The 14,674-nt window shown below is 40.0% G+C and overlaps 1 protein-coding gene across 2 annotated transcripts; it reads left to right on the top strand.

Moving 5' to 3' along the window:
* Nucleotides 1-1,703: 1,703 nt before the first annotated feature.
* On the top strand, nt 1,704-13,062 carry rragd (ras-related GTP binding D). Of its 2 annotated transcripts, none has more exons than XM_047018416.1 (7): nt 1,704-2,191; nt 3,605-3,897; nt 4,838-5,037; nt 5,752-5,866; nt 7,475-7,617; nt 10,176-10,324; nt 12,018-12,129. In XM_047018416.1, exons 1-7 carry the CDS (start codon nt 2,053-2,055, stop codon nt 12,038-12,040), a joined length of 1,062 nt encoding a protein of 353 aa, XP_046874372.1. In that variant the 5' UTR covers nt 1,704-2,052; the 3' UTR covers nt 12,041-12,129. The 2 variants fall into 2 exon arrangements, with proteins under 2 accessions (XP_046874372.1, XP_046874371.1); XM_047018415.1 differs by having other exon boundaries at nt 1,705-2,191; nt 11,986-13,062.
* The last annotated feature ends 1,612 nt before the right edge of the window (nt 13,063-14,674 follow it).

The raw sequence follows: 14,674 nt of genomic DNA, 5'->3' as shown, positions 1-14,674 counted from the left end.
AGACCTACTGTTCCCACACTAGCCCAGTGTCTGAAATAGAGAGTTTGAATAATAGGAGGGAAAAGTGAAGGCAGATGGCAGACGTGTAGCCTTGATAAATCTGTCATCAGTTTTCAAAAGGGATGAAACAGTAGTTTTCAAATGAGACGGAAATCAGAGAAACTGAGAAAGTATACGTATTGGCAGTGCGACTTGGCAATGCACAGCCAACAATGATTTGTCACCTAATTTTCAGTCTTAGCAGCCCTCCCTTGCTAATTAGGTTGAACATACTGCCAGGGGTTTGCAAGCGGACACACACAAATGTACCACATTTTTGACACCACTGTGTCCTTCATTAGACACTACTCTAGAACAGAGTGGCACAGACCTACTGTCTAAAACAGACTCTCGGTTTTTCTAGTAACACTGCAACATGTTCTCTACTCCCTGTCTCCCTGACCATATGTCACCTCAGTTCTCCGGGGTTTCTTGTCAACCAGCAGTGGAAGAAGCCAGCTTCCTCCATGACCCTAATAATCTAAGTGCTGCTCGGACAGAGCGGAGTTAGACAATGGAGGATAAGGACATAACACACTTTGTGGATGTTGTGTTCATTTCTAATAGGTTCAGGAGACACAGATAGATGTGGCTGCAGTCTGTTGTTATTTGTTCTAGCTCTACTGCCATCATGTGGACAGCAACTGGCACAACAATGGAAAAGGGCCGATTGCTTTATTTAGCGATAAAAAAGGCTCTGTATCCAAGATGACACTGAATAATTCATAATTAGCAATACTGTTTCATTGGTTTGTCTCTGTCTAGGGAGAGAGAAGGGGCCTGGAAAAATTGCCTATGTTTGGTAGGGGACAGGGTGTGTAAACTGCAGAACAACAACGAACGCACAAAGTTTAAATATAAAAGTGATATTTAATACACTAACACCACGGGGGGGAAAGGGAACAATGAATGCAGCCAAATAAAGGAAATAATAAAAGTGTCCTAATTACCAATTAACTTTCAGGAGCAGGGTGGGCGAAATGTCTTAAACCACTGATCAGATGATGATTTTTACCTGGAAATGAGGGATCATCAGTATTACATTAAATTGATCATTCAATACTCAATATAGAGGAATTCATGTGTTCAAGTTTTGTGTTTATGGTGATATTTTGATGGAAGTTGTAGAATGTCACTGTCATACATGCTTCCTCTTTGAAAGAATTACAGTAAGTATGTTGGTGTTTTTTTGTGATATTGCATTTAACAGAATCATAACAGAATATTCTCATTCTAATGTCTGATACTATAATTCTAGAGTTTAATTATGTTCATACAAATATACTTATATTATGACCTCACGTGGTCCTGATGTAAAATAACTATATGTTGTCAATGTTCAACACAATTACATTTTTACTGCAAAACACTTAATCCACAGACTTCTAATACATCATATGCAAGTATGAATTCCTTGGACAATTTAAAAATAAATAAGTACTACCAGGATGACAATTGTAAGATTATCTATGTCTAATGAAGTATATAATTTTAAGTCGGTTTTCCAGTCTGTTTTGTTACAGTAAAGAAAAATAGGTCACTTTTCAGTGGTGAAGTAGCCTTTGGTCTGATGGTAAAAACATTTCTGACAGCTGTAGCCTGTCCAGTTCTCCAGCCTGAGGTGGTGTTGGACATTTTCATCCCCTTCTCTGAAGAGGTGATCCACCAAAGCTTTTCAGCTTGCACTGGTCCCAGCTGAGTGGTCTACAAACTTGCATATACAGTATTTTACTAACATGTAGCCTGTAGGCTAGTGGTTCATCAATGAAGACGGAGGATTATATCAAGTCATTAAGAGAGAAAATTCGGTCTGTCACCTCACAACTCATTTGGTCCGTCCAATATTTCTGAAAGCTGGGGATTGTTGCAGTGTTCTGCTAGTTCTCCAGCGGGCGGGTTGGTATGCAAGTCCGCTTCAGTGGAGGAAAGGGGGGTGAAAGTTCATAATGGTTCATACATATCAGGTGACAATGTGAAAAAGTTGGGCAGCGTCAACGGCTTAAAAACTTTCAAATGACAAGCGAGGGGATTGCAAAGTATGGCGAGGAGTACGAAGGGGACGGTGAGGCTTTGGCAACGGCATACTACGACGATGACGACGATTTTGACACATTTACTGACGGAGATCCTGATTGCAGCTGCGAAGATGGAGGTATGAACCTTTAAACCTCACGAAGAAGGTCATACAATGTCGCAAATGATAAGTAGCCGAAACATTGCAAGCTTTTTGTCATTGGCCTTATATTTTAACCCTTTCGAATGGAGGCTGACGTAATTTATATGTTTTACCTTCTGTTTTAAAGAATTGCGAGACATAATTTGTCTCGTGACATAAGTTTGGCTAGTATTTCCCTCATACTACTTCAATTATAGGGTCGATATGGCGTTAACACACTGTGACATGCAGTTTGTGGGCGTTGTTGTGCTCATAGACAGTAACGTGCTCCACCATAGATGAAACCATTGGACAGTGAAGTGATGCAAGGAGTAGGTCTATTAGCCCTGCACAATTAGTAATCTCAGTCTGTGTAAATATTACACACTTTATCATTTAAAATATGGACTAATATTTTAGTGGTTGCCCTTGGTGAACTGTCGATAGTATTGAAAGTCTGTATGAACAATATCACATTTGCAATAAAAGAGGCATGGTGAATATGTGCTCAGTGACCAAACATGTCACAAACTGCCAGTGACACATGACCACTGTGTTATAGTTTTGTAAAAGTGTTGCTGCCCGTGTTTACGATTTGACAACTCAGTGTGTCACAGTGCAAAATGTGTTATTGAATCAGAATGTGTTTATAGTTCTGCAGAAAGAGTGGGTGAGATTTGCAAAGGGTTACTAGCTGAACTTTTTTTTTCAGCATTTTGGTTTAGAGAATGGGTTTTAGTGTTCTAGCAATGGTGAAAAACTATGCAGGAGCTGAAGATGGCTGTAGAATAGGCCATTGCCAAATAATGTTGCACCTGGTGATTCCATGAGTTGCAGACTTCAGTCATTGCATTTACAATACTGTATGCAACAATGTAATACACAGGGGCGGCCCAAGGCATAAGCGAACTAAGCGGCTGCTTAGGGCCCCTGTGGCTACTAGAGGGCCCCCAAGAGCAAATGAAATGACAGTTTCATGTATTATGTAAAAATATTCTCTTTTTTTTTATCGGCAACAATAAGCGACGCCTTAAGCAAAATCAATTTTGCTTAAGGCCCCATAAAGGCTTGGGCCGTCCCTGGTACTACATATGACAACTATAAGTAGCATATTTTTCTGTATCCCAAACTGCATAGTGTTCTTATAAAAGGTGTTGTAATCTCTACAAGTTGAAACCAAAATGTATGAAAAATGTGTGCACTTTTACAACTTCTGAATAGTTTGATTATACATTTAGTTATGTGGAGTACAGAGTAAAGACAAGCAATACAAATGTCTTTGTCCCAACCATTATGGTGGACTCTGTATGTTTGCTTCATACTTAGATAATAAACTACATACTTTCTTGCTCAGAATCTCCAACCGAGAGTTAGTCAGGCTACTAACCCGCCCCCACCCCTCCCCCCCAGTATTCAGCGAGGACCCCCTGAGCGGGGAGGTGAAGCCACGTATCCTGCTGATGGGCCTGCGCCGTAGCGGGAAGTCCTCCATCCAGAAAGTGGTGTTCCACAAGATGTCTCCCAACGAGACTCTGTTCCTGGAGAGCACAAACAAGATCTGCCGCGAGGATGTCTCCAACAGCTCCTTTGTTAGCTTCCAGATCTGGGACTTCCCTGGACAGATTGACTTTTTTGACCCCACCTTTGATTACGAGATGATTTTCCGAGGCACAGGCGCGCTCATCTTTGTCATCGACTCGCAGGTGAGGGGCATGTTAAAGGGGTGGGCATGGTGTTGGATGAGTGTTGTTTAAGTTGTGTAAATATGTTTTGGCATATTTATGGTACAAAATTACTGAAATGAGCATTGAAACTTGATGTTTTTGCTAATCAGTTGAGTGTTACAAAGTGTTACAAAGACTGAACCTACAAAAACTCACACCTTTCCCTCTTCATGAAATAGGTCACATCTTTAAAAAAAATACACAACAATATCGGGCACCCTGGTGGCTGACCAGTTAAGAGTGTGTACCAAGTTTCACTATTCCAATTAAGTAAAAATATGAGAAGTATCTAAAGCCCTTAAGATATATACAAAGAAACACGATATAGTATGATGACATGCATCTGTGCATCCGACATTGCACTTTTAAAATGCAAGTTCAATCTGGTCTCTGTTGTGGTGCTTTTCTCTTTGATAAAACACAAGCATCTCACTTTGAACTTTAACAAAAATAAATGTTATTTATTTAGTCCTTTTCATTGTGCTTCCCTGGCACTTAACTACTTCCAACCCCATGTCTGTCCTCAAAACTGTGTTTGTAAGGGTCATATCTGACTTAGATGATTGTGATAGGCTGTGTAATCCTACCTGCCAGTTAGAGACTGGTGTCCCCCTCACATCTACAGGTGTGCTGGGTGCTACACTGCTCTAATAATGCATCCATCCTCTTTAGAAGCACTGACTTTATTTGAAAGGATTTGTACTGGCCATGTTGATGAGCATAATTGTTTTGAGGATCTGATTTCTTCCATTCAATTCCCTTAATTGATTCCAAAGGAAATTCCAGACATATCCTTAAGGAAATTCCAAGAAGGGTGCATAGAATATCATAAACACCACCATAGATGTGGCAGCATTGAAAAGAGAAGAGAACCAGCTACTGCCAGAATAACCAGACTGTTTTCTTGTTTCCCCACTAGGATGACTATGTGGAGGCTTTGAGTCGTCTTCATCTGACCGTCACCCGGGCTTACAAGGTTAACCCAGAAATCAACTTTGAGGTGTTCATCCACAAAGTGGACGGCCTCTCAGATGACCACAAGATAGAGAAGCAGAGGGACATCCACAAACGGGCCAACGACGACCTGGCGGATGCAGGACTGGAGAAGATACATTTGAGGTGAGCTGGGGCCGTTTCTGGCCAATATGGTTGAAGGGGTTGAAATCTCCATGCGTTACATTTACATTTAGTCATTTAGCAGACGCTATATCCAGAGCGACTTACAGTAAGTACAGGGACATTCCCCCGAGGCAAGTAGGGTGAAGTGCCTTGCCCAAGGACAGAACGTCTGATGTGAAAAAGATGCTAGTTTGAGAATATCCTGTCCATGGATGTTTCAGCTATGTAGTTATGAATCTTTGTCTATTCACACTGCCTATATGCCACGCTGTATACTGCCTATTCATCAAATAAGAACCAAATAAGACAAAGTAGTTAAACACAAACAATTCTCAAAGCTTGTAAAATGATATTTCTTTCATATAGCCTCTTACCTTGGGGACAGTTCCCCATAAAATCAAAAATACCTTTTTATACATTCTGTGTTTCTGATTTTGGGGTGAACTATTGCTGTTGTTTAGTTTTTATTGCTGGTCCCACTTTCTGGTATTTTTTTCTTTTTTGGACAGTATTGTTTTAATTTATATAGTTTTTTTAATGTTTTATTTTTGTATTTGTATTCCTACCATGTGGCTGTTGCCTTGCCTTGTCTTAGGAATTTCACTACACAGAATGACCTGTGCTATAATGTGTATATGACAAATACATGTATTTTTCTTTGACCTGTCCCTTTATAATCTGTAGTAAAATCCTATTACCCCCACCCCCTTCCAGTTTCTACCTGACCAGCATCTACGACCACTCCATATTCGAGGCCTTCAGTAAGGTGGTCCAGAAACTCATACCCCAGTTGCCCACCTTGGAGAACCTGCTGAACATCTTCATATCTGTGAATACAGTACACATGCCCAACATGAGCCCCACCACACCTTCCAAACACCACCTCAGAATTTAGCCAACCAATTGCTTAAAGTATGACAAAGTTATAAATATAGTATAAAGCCTTGATCGCTAATGACTTCAACTGTAAATGACCTTGTCCAAAAAATGCTATTACTTTTTGCACTTAGGTATACAGTCAATAGGTGGCAGTAATGTGTAATAAATGACAGGACTTGAGGTGGACTTTGAGTGCCGTACACAAGCAATCTGTTTATATAAACGTATACAGCATTAAACGAAGAAAGCTATTCTCTGTGTTCTGTGTACAGTACTCAAGTGGTTTCCAACCTGTTTCTCGGAGAGCTATTTTCCTGTGGGTTTTCACTCCAACACATGATCACATTTAATTCTAATAACTATCTGGTTAATGTGCTGAATCAGTTTAGTCACAAGTTAGGTTGGAGCATAAACCTACAAGTAATGAGCTCACCAGGAACAGGGATGAAAAGCTCTTAGGAAACTTACTAAATATGTTTATTCAGTTGAGTCCATTGAAAATACTGAGTTTCTCTTCTCAAATACTTTGATGTTCTTCACACCATAAGTATGTAATTGTGTCTTGAGTTCAGTGAAGGCAGTTCAACTTTCAGCTTCACTAGTTAGCATTCACAGCTAGCACACTTAGCAAATGTATTAGCGAAAATAGTCTTACCTCTCAGTGGAGTCACACTATAATCAGAGGTCAAGTTCCAAAATGGAAGCACTATGGAGATGATGAAAGTCAGTGTAAAGATAATTACATGCTGTCGTATCAGAAACATAGTCTCCGTTATAATGGACCCAATCCATTCTTTCTACATTCATTCAGTGTACAATCTTATTTATTACTTTGTTTGATGAAGTGGAAAATACCTTGAAAATCTTAACTCTCATGGGAGTTTCAAAGAAAGGATAGTTCTGATCAATAAATATTTTCATCCATGAGTTAAATACATTTTATAATATTCTTAAAGACCATACCCAACTAGGCAAAAATTCTGCTCTTAATTAACACAACAGAATGCACTTTTCATTGCATTTTAATCATAGAGTGGAATTTCATGTAGGCTTTGCTCATATAGTTAGTCATACAGACGTCAGAGACACTTAAGTACATTGCAATACAACTGCAATGTGTCATGGAGCACATGCTAATATCCATAGCCATATGGACAAATGTTCAGAGTTGATTCTAGTTAATGGAAAAAATAAGAGAAACTCAAGGCTTCATTCCCAAGCCGACTCTCAGGAGCTGAGCTTATGTAAATATAATTTAAAGTGTTGTGAATTTATGAGGGCGGATAGGGCCCTGGATGACCTTGATAGCAAGATGGCTTCAAAGTGAAGGAATCTCAGCTGGAGTCCTTTTATAAAAGAAAAAAAAGTTTCTTCCTTCAGCTTTCTCAACCTCTCACTCTTTCCCTCTCTACCCACTCTATATCTCTTATCACTGCTTTTCTTGCTCTCTTCCTCTTAATCACTTTTGCACTCTCTGTTTCTCCGTCTGTCTTTCTTAATTTGCTCTCTTCTTACTTATTTTTCTTTTACACTCTCTCTCTCTCTCTCTCTCTCTCAGAACTCGGGCATCGAGAAGGCCTTCCTCTTTGACGTGGTCAGCAAGATCTACATAGCAACGGATAGCAGCCCAGTGGACATGCAGACCTACGAGTTGTGCTGTGACATGATCGATGTGGTCATCGACATCTCCTGCATCTACGGGTGAGCAAGGCGACTTCATCAGGCAGTATATCCAAAATCACACCTCGTTTGAGCATATTTCTGTTTTGCGAAACCCATCTGGTTAATGACCTGGAATCAAAACCCAGAAACAATGAAATAGTGTGGACAATGTACCAAATCCATCCTCCTGATCTTGAGTTGTCAGAATCCCCAGCTTTTCCTTCTACCTGAAGTCATATCCATATATTCATATCCATCCCTCTGATTATTAACGGAATATCCCCTGGAATTATTCCCTTAAGTCCTTTGCTGATGAAAAGTAAACCTTTTGCTCCATTTAAAACCCATGATGTTCCTGAATCCACTGCATTGTCCATGGTGTGCTCTCTCCCTTCAATCTCTCTCCAGCTGAGAATGTAATTAGGGCTCTCATCTAGATGCACCGTCCTGTTTCAACTGCTCTGGTTGACTTTCACTTCTTTGAGGGAAAGAAAGTTCCAGTGCTCAAACGTCCAGTTGTTGTATCATCCCCAATTATGCTAGCTGTTGACAATGGTGGGTGCTTAAAACCTTTTTATAACAAGGGAAGGAGATGGTAGAGGATTTTAAAGAGAGCAATTAAAACTCAAGAAACCACTCTTGGAAACTTTGAGAAAGACAATTAGTTGATAAACCCCCCAAAAACGTATTTTGCTGCTTGCAAGTCCTGTTGCCAGGACACCTGACTGGAACAGCATCTTAAATCACACCTCCTCACAGCCTTCTTGGTCCTCATCCCCCTTCTCGTCGGAACAAAATGTACATCACTGTCTGCCAAATGTTGAATTTCTGCACAGACCCTTCCTTCTTTGTAGCCATTAGGGGATGTAAACAAGTTGAGGTCACCCACTCCAATGTTCATTTTACGCCCTCTGGGCCCATCGACCTTAACTCGACCCAGCCATCCTCTATGTCGTGGCACTGTGGTCTGCTGGCTTTGCAAGCGGGCTGGCTGCACAGCTGGGGGTTGTGGGGGTCTGGGATGGAAGTAGGCCAAACAGAGCCTCAGGTGAATGAGTTTTTAACCTCGACAGCTGTTGAAGGGCCATGGGCATCAACTAATGAAGTTATATTAGGGCACCGAAACACTCTAGATGGGCTCGTGTTATATTGTATGAGTGAGCAAGAGAGAGAGAAGGTAAGAGATATGATATTGTGTGTGTGCATGTTAATGTGTGTGTGTGTTGAATTGTAATGTTGTGTGTATGTGCTGTCAATATGCTTGTTCAAATTGATTAGAAGTGGTCCTAATTTATTGAAAGTTGCCATAATTATCGTGATAATGCAGTTTAGTTATTAACATTAATTAGAGGGTTCAGCAAATTGAATATTTTACACCTCATTTGGTTCACAAGGCCCCTCTTATGTGAACAACTTGACATGCAAATCACTTAGCATCCTTCAATGGCAAAGCAATGTCCCTTGGCTACCAGAATTAATATCCTTTCCCTATCCATGACAATTCCACCCTTGTTCAAGAGTTATCTTGCTCTTTTCATAAATGGTAAATACAAGCTGTTTAATGGTTCAGGGAAATGTAGCTCTCTTTTTTTTAAATTGGTGAAATGCAGGAACTATTCTTAGCTTGCATATGCCCATTGCATTCCGCCCCAAAGCCCATGAAAGCATGAGATTAAGTCAGGGCTTTTATTCATTTTGATAATTACCATTTGATCCGTCATCTGTTGCTATAGCAATGTTTCTTTTTCTTGTGTGCAATTGTGTGCAGTTGTTTTCAATTCATGTAACAGGTATGAATATATTTTAGTTTTGAAATGCCAATATCTATTGTCATTAAAGTATGACATTTCCTCCCAGTTGACATGGATAAGATGTATTGTGTCATTTAAAAATAACTTGAAATTAAATATGCAGCTTTGAGTTGCACCTTGTCAAGTTTGACTTGTTCAGGTGTGCCAACGAATATGCAGATCTTAATGTACCTACCTCTCAAAAGCAAGTGGGTGGATTTATGCCCTCATTGATTATATATTTTGTGTTGCGAACATTGAGGCCACCACTTCCTGTCGTCTCATCCATTCCCAGTCATCTCCCCTAACAAGAATGACCCAGTTTCACAAGTTAAGAGAATTCTTGTCTTTGGAGGGTGATATTCTCACAATAGTTCATACTGTAACAAGTAGGAATATTCTCAAGGGAAAAATAAAATGTACATTGCGAAGATTCTGAATTTGAGTGAGTTTGGATAATGGAGTACTCTTCTATATAACAAGAAGAATAAAACTTGTTTTGAATAAAAATCCGATGGAAGATGTCCCTTCCATTTCATTGTTCTCAGCTTTCTGATTTAATTCAAATGAAGACAATACAATATTATCAACAACCACAACCTTGATAAGAACCATGGTATCCAGTCCACCTGTTCCAGCGCCAGCATCAAACTGTAATTATTCTGATAATCTCCTCTCTCTCTCTCTCTCTCTCTCTCTCTCTCTCTCTCTCTCTCTCTCTCTCTCTCTCTCTCTCTCTCTCTTTTCTCTCTCTCTCTCTCTCTCTCTCTCTCTTTCTTCGCTCCATCCATCCTTCCATCCATCCAGTCTCACAGGTGAGGAGGCAGGCCAGCCCTATGATAAGGAGTCCATGGCCATCATCCACCTCAACAACACCACGGTCATGTATCTGAAGGAGGTCACTAAGTTCCTGGCCCTGGTCTGCTTCCTCAGGGAGGAGAGCTTTGAGAGGAAAGGTCAGTATCAAGCCAATGGAAGAAACTATTTTCAGAAGTCAATTTTCCAACATGTCTCTAGATTTAAGAGGAACAGGTTTAGGGTTCAAGTGTAGTAGACTGGAAAGAATATGGTTATTATTAAGCCAGCTGAAGTTTATTGCTTTCAGTGTGTGTATTTGTTTGTGTGTGTGTATGTGTGTGCACGTGTGTGCGTGTTTGAGAGAGTGAGATAAAGAATGAAAGATTACCGTAACGACACACGTGTGTGCCACAGTCAGAGAGCCAATTCCTCCATGGGCACAATCTCACGTTTGGTTTCCTCCCCCTCTTTTGAGAGGCTTGGTACCTGTGATCAAAGGCGCCCCCCTCCTCCCTTTCAAGTGGTTAACTTGTCAATTCCTCCCCTGTGGAGATTGAGCCTCTGCGGTGGCGCAGGAAGCTCTGATACTGGAGCAGAGATGACAGGCCTTATGTGACAATAGAAAAGGTTGCTTTGAATGAAACCCCTTTCATGTCACATAGTGTACATGCAGGTGCAGTCTTGACACATACTTTACATGTACTGTATGTACAATGGAGAAGTAACTCTGTTGTGTTGTGTTTGGTCTCGATCACAGTGATGTGTTGTGTCATGAGGGCATCCAGTTTATTAGCCATTATTTTCAACCAGGTGATGAGGAAGTCCACTTTAAAAATAATAACAGTGGCCTTTCCTTAAAACCAATTTAACATGGGGTACCTTAAGAATAGGTAGTCTTGTTCATGTTGTGATGGTCATCAAATCACATATTGATGGACAATGCAGTAGTCTATGAGGCTCCGGTCTGCCTTGTAGAACTCAGTCAAGACATGCTGGCGACAAGGGGGGAATGAACATTAATTGTACTCGACATAGACAATGCAAGCAAAAGCATGAGTATACTTTAGCAATGTCTTTGTTCTTAAACTCCATATGTATATGCCTAATATAGAAGTCATTTAATAAGTACAAGTAGCAACATTTTATTTGACAACCTTTTGTCTTTGTTAGAAGACAGCATGTACACCAATTAGTCACAAAGTCATTCTGTCAAAACATCCAGCGGGCGGCTAACATGCCACTGTAATTGCCATGTATAGATTTAACTCATTAATTAATAGCTGAAGCACAAGACACATAATGTTATACAAGTGATATCTTGGTTATTTAAACCTTCGAAAATAAAAGTTGTTTTCCAAAGTTAAGAAAAGGAAAAATATTCAGTGAAAGACCATTATGCGTTTAGCATTAGCACTCTATTCCTTTGAAAAAAAGACATATCAGACAATTACTGTTCAACCAGGTTATTTTTAAACTCTGTTCACATAAAAGCCAGGGATATCTTAGAATCCGATCGTATAGTACCCATGTTGCATGTAGTCCAGCATAAACAGAGATCCTCAGCTGTGATAGGGGGCTTAATCAAATGAATTGAACAAAATACTTATCAATAGAAACTAACATGAGTCCATTAGATATAAGTCTGCATAGTAACGTGTGTGTGCCATGTAATGGACAAAATGATCATCAGTGTGTCAGTGACATAAATTATTCTATGAGTATGGGATGAGAATGCGTTTTGAGAGTGTAACTTTATTGGACAGTATTTGGCTCCGGTTGCATACCAGTAACTCAGTGTATTTGTATTGAATTTTTTTAGGACTCATTGACTACAACTTTCACTGTTTCAAGAATGCTATCCAGGAAGTGTTTGACGTTCGCGTGAAGGTGCAGAAGAACCGCAAGCTCCTGAGCCAGAGGAGGTGGAGCAAGCAGGCCATGCCCAATGGAGTCCTCAGTAACCCTCACTGAAAACCTCCCCTTGGTGATGCTACATGTCAGTCATCCATTTTTATTTACCTTCATCCTGCGGTTATAGGTGATGATCTCTATCCTGCTGGGTTCTGGGAGTTTCTTACTGGCTCACCTGGTTCACTCTCAACCGCTACATGTTTGACGTCTCTGAAAAACTGATTGTCACTTTTTGACTTGTATTAACCCATACTAAGGCAAGCTTGTGTTTTATACATTTGAGGACAAAATTACCTAATTGTATTTGTTACTGAGTAATTGTAAAAGTAATATGGATGGGCCTTAATAGTAAAAAAAATACCAAGTAAACGACTGAAATCAGCCATTCTGCACTTAAAGGAATCACTTCACCAAAGGATGGCATCATACCAAAACAGAAATCTCTCTGCATGTATCATGTATGTTGTGTTACCATTGATCAACATGTTTAAGCCATATGAAAATGACTAAAATCTCCTGGTGTGTTGATAAATTTGTTAGTTTCTTCCATTGTTTTTTACCATGTAGTCACGTATAACATCAAGTGCCAAATGTAAGGATTTAGTTTAAAACAATTCGGACATCATTATCACTGGCAATTGCTGTCATCATTTGAATGGTGCTTTATACACATAAATTGTGTTATTCCTCTTTACCAAAGCTTAATGAACAGTAATTAGCCATGAATCATGCATTTCAGTCAGACTCATAACTATATTATTTCATGACAGTGATGTCACCCAGACGTCACATTAAAGTATATTTAATTTCATCAATGCAAAACAATGTTATGCCTTGTTGACCTTGAAAGAGGTTTAGTCTGCCTTCGTTAACCCCCCTCCCCCAAAAAATGTTTGCACCCATTTTATTACTATACATTTTACTGAAGCAAAGTATTTATTTATTTATTTTGTTCAACAATAAAGTTGCATTTGTTTACACAGGAGTCTGTTGTCTGCCTGGATTACACCATTGATGTTAGTAAAGATAAACAATTCTCTACTAGGTGCATTGCTGAACACATCCTGTACGACTTTTTTGGTTTGTGGCTCAAACAACTCACTGAAATTGTATTACCATAAATAAATTACATTGATAAGTCATGTTTCACTTGCTAAGGGCACTGTGATGTCTTGACAGCACTGACACAAATATCCGTCAGATACAGAGGCATACTGAACACACACTGTAACACGCACCTTGTGTGTCATCCTCCAGCATATTGTCCCTTCAGGTGGGGCACTGGTGGATGTGTGTGCATTTTCTGCGTGTGCCCATGCTAGGTCACCATGGGATTGCATAACAGCTGCTCCTCACTGGACAGTAGTGTGTGTGTAGTCGCCTGCTCTACAATGTGTTACGTAAGACAATTTGATGTTTAGAATAATAATCCCCCCTTGCTGGGCCGAAAGCTTCCCATCTGCTAGCTCCCGGCTTTTTCTGTCGGTTCAGCGGACGGTTCGTTGTTACAACATGGCGGGACAAGACGGGACAAAAATATGATGCAGGCCGAGTAAACCCTAACAAGTAAACAAATAAACCATGTTGTTCTTTGCTTCACGAGCTTCATATCCATGGAATGGTGTGAGGCGCTCAGTGCTGTCACAGTAAATGCAGCTGCAGAGAGTGAAGTTTCTACATGCAGGTTTCAGTGCTCCAGAGGAGCCCTGATCAAGTGCAGAGAGTGGAATGACAACCACCCAGGATGGGGGGGGGTGCAATGGTAGAGATGTTTTTGCTTTATTGTGTGTGTGTGTGTTACACATATGTGTGTGCACAAGTGTGAGGATTCACCAGGTTATTTCTGAAACTGTCAGGATATAAGGATAGCCCTAGCTCACATAAACACCCTGTCTACAGTGTGATACCTGACTGGAAGTAAAACAGAAGTTCTTCACCAATTCTTCCAGAATGCTAAAACAAATGCAATCCAAAGTGGAAGAGTTTCCATGCAACAAGAAAAACGATGATAAAATCAAACAGGTGTTAAATTCATTTGCTGTCTGGGGAAAGTTTAGCAACACAAACAAATGCAAATTTGAGCAACACGTACTGTTCAACCCCAACCATTTAAGCAAGTAACAAATGTTTCCTTTGAATAGACAGCTCCTTGAATCTGATCACCTAAATACCATTAAGACTATGCACAAACCCAGAACTGCTGCTTTACTTTTTATGTGCATTATTACATCACATTGGATAAATGTGTCTGCTACATACATGAAAGGTAAATGTAATGTAATGTATATTATGGATCTATCTGGATATGACTGAAGTATCTATTGCATGAACATTGTGGATGCTGTCTTGAACATCAATATAGGATCTGTTGGTTTGAAACGTAATGTGCCATGCAGATCTTCCACTCCACTGCGTCTTTTGCTCTTAACCTTGTTTCAACACCCATTGAGCTGAAGTAACACTGCAGTGTTTCAGTCTCTTCTAGGTTGGATGTCTATGTGGATTTATGGCCCAGTGAGCACATCATCTTACCCAGGATTAAAAGATCAGATTACTGTCATCAATAGTTGCAATCAACAGATGTTTTTGTTTGCTGC

This window comes from Hypomesus transpacificus, chromosome 3, assembly GCF_021917145.1.
Source record: "Hypomesus transpacificus isolate Combined female chromosome 3, fHypTra1, whole genome shotgun sequence".
In the NCBI taxonomy this organism is placed as follows: domain Eukaryota; kingdom Metazoa; phylum Chordata; class Actinopteri; order Osmeriformes; family Osmeridae; genus Hypomesus; species Hypomesus transpacificus.
Note: the sequence above shows the minus strand (reverse complement) of the source record. Positions and strands in the feature narration are given on the sequence as shown.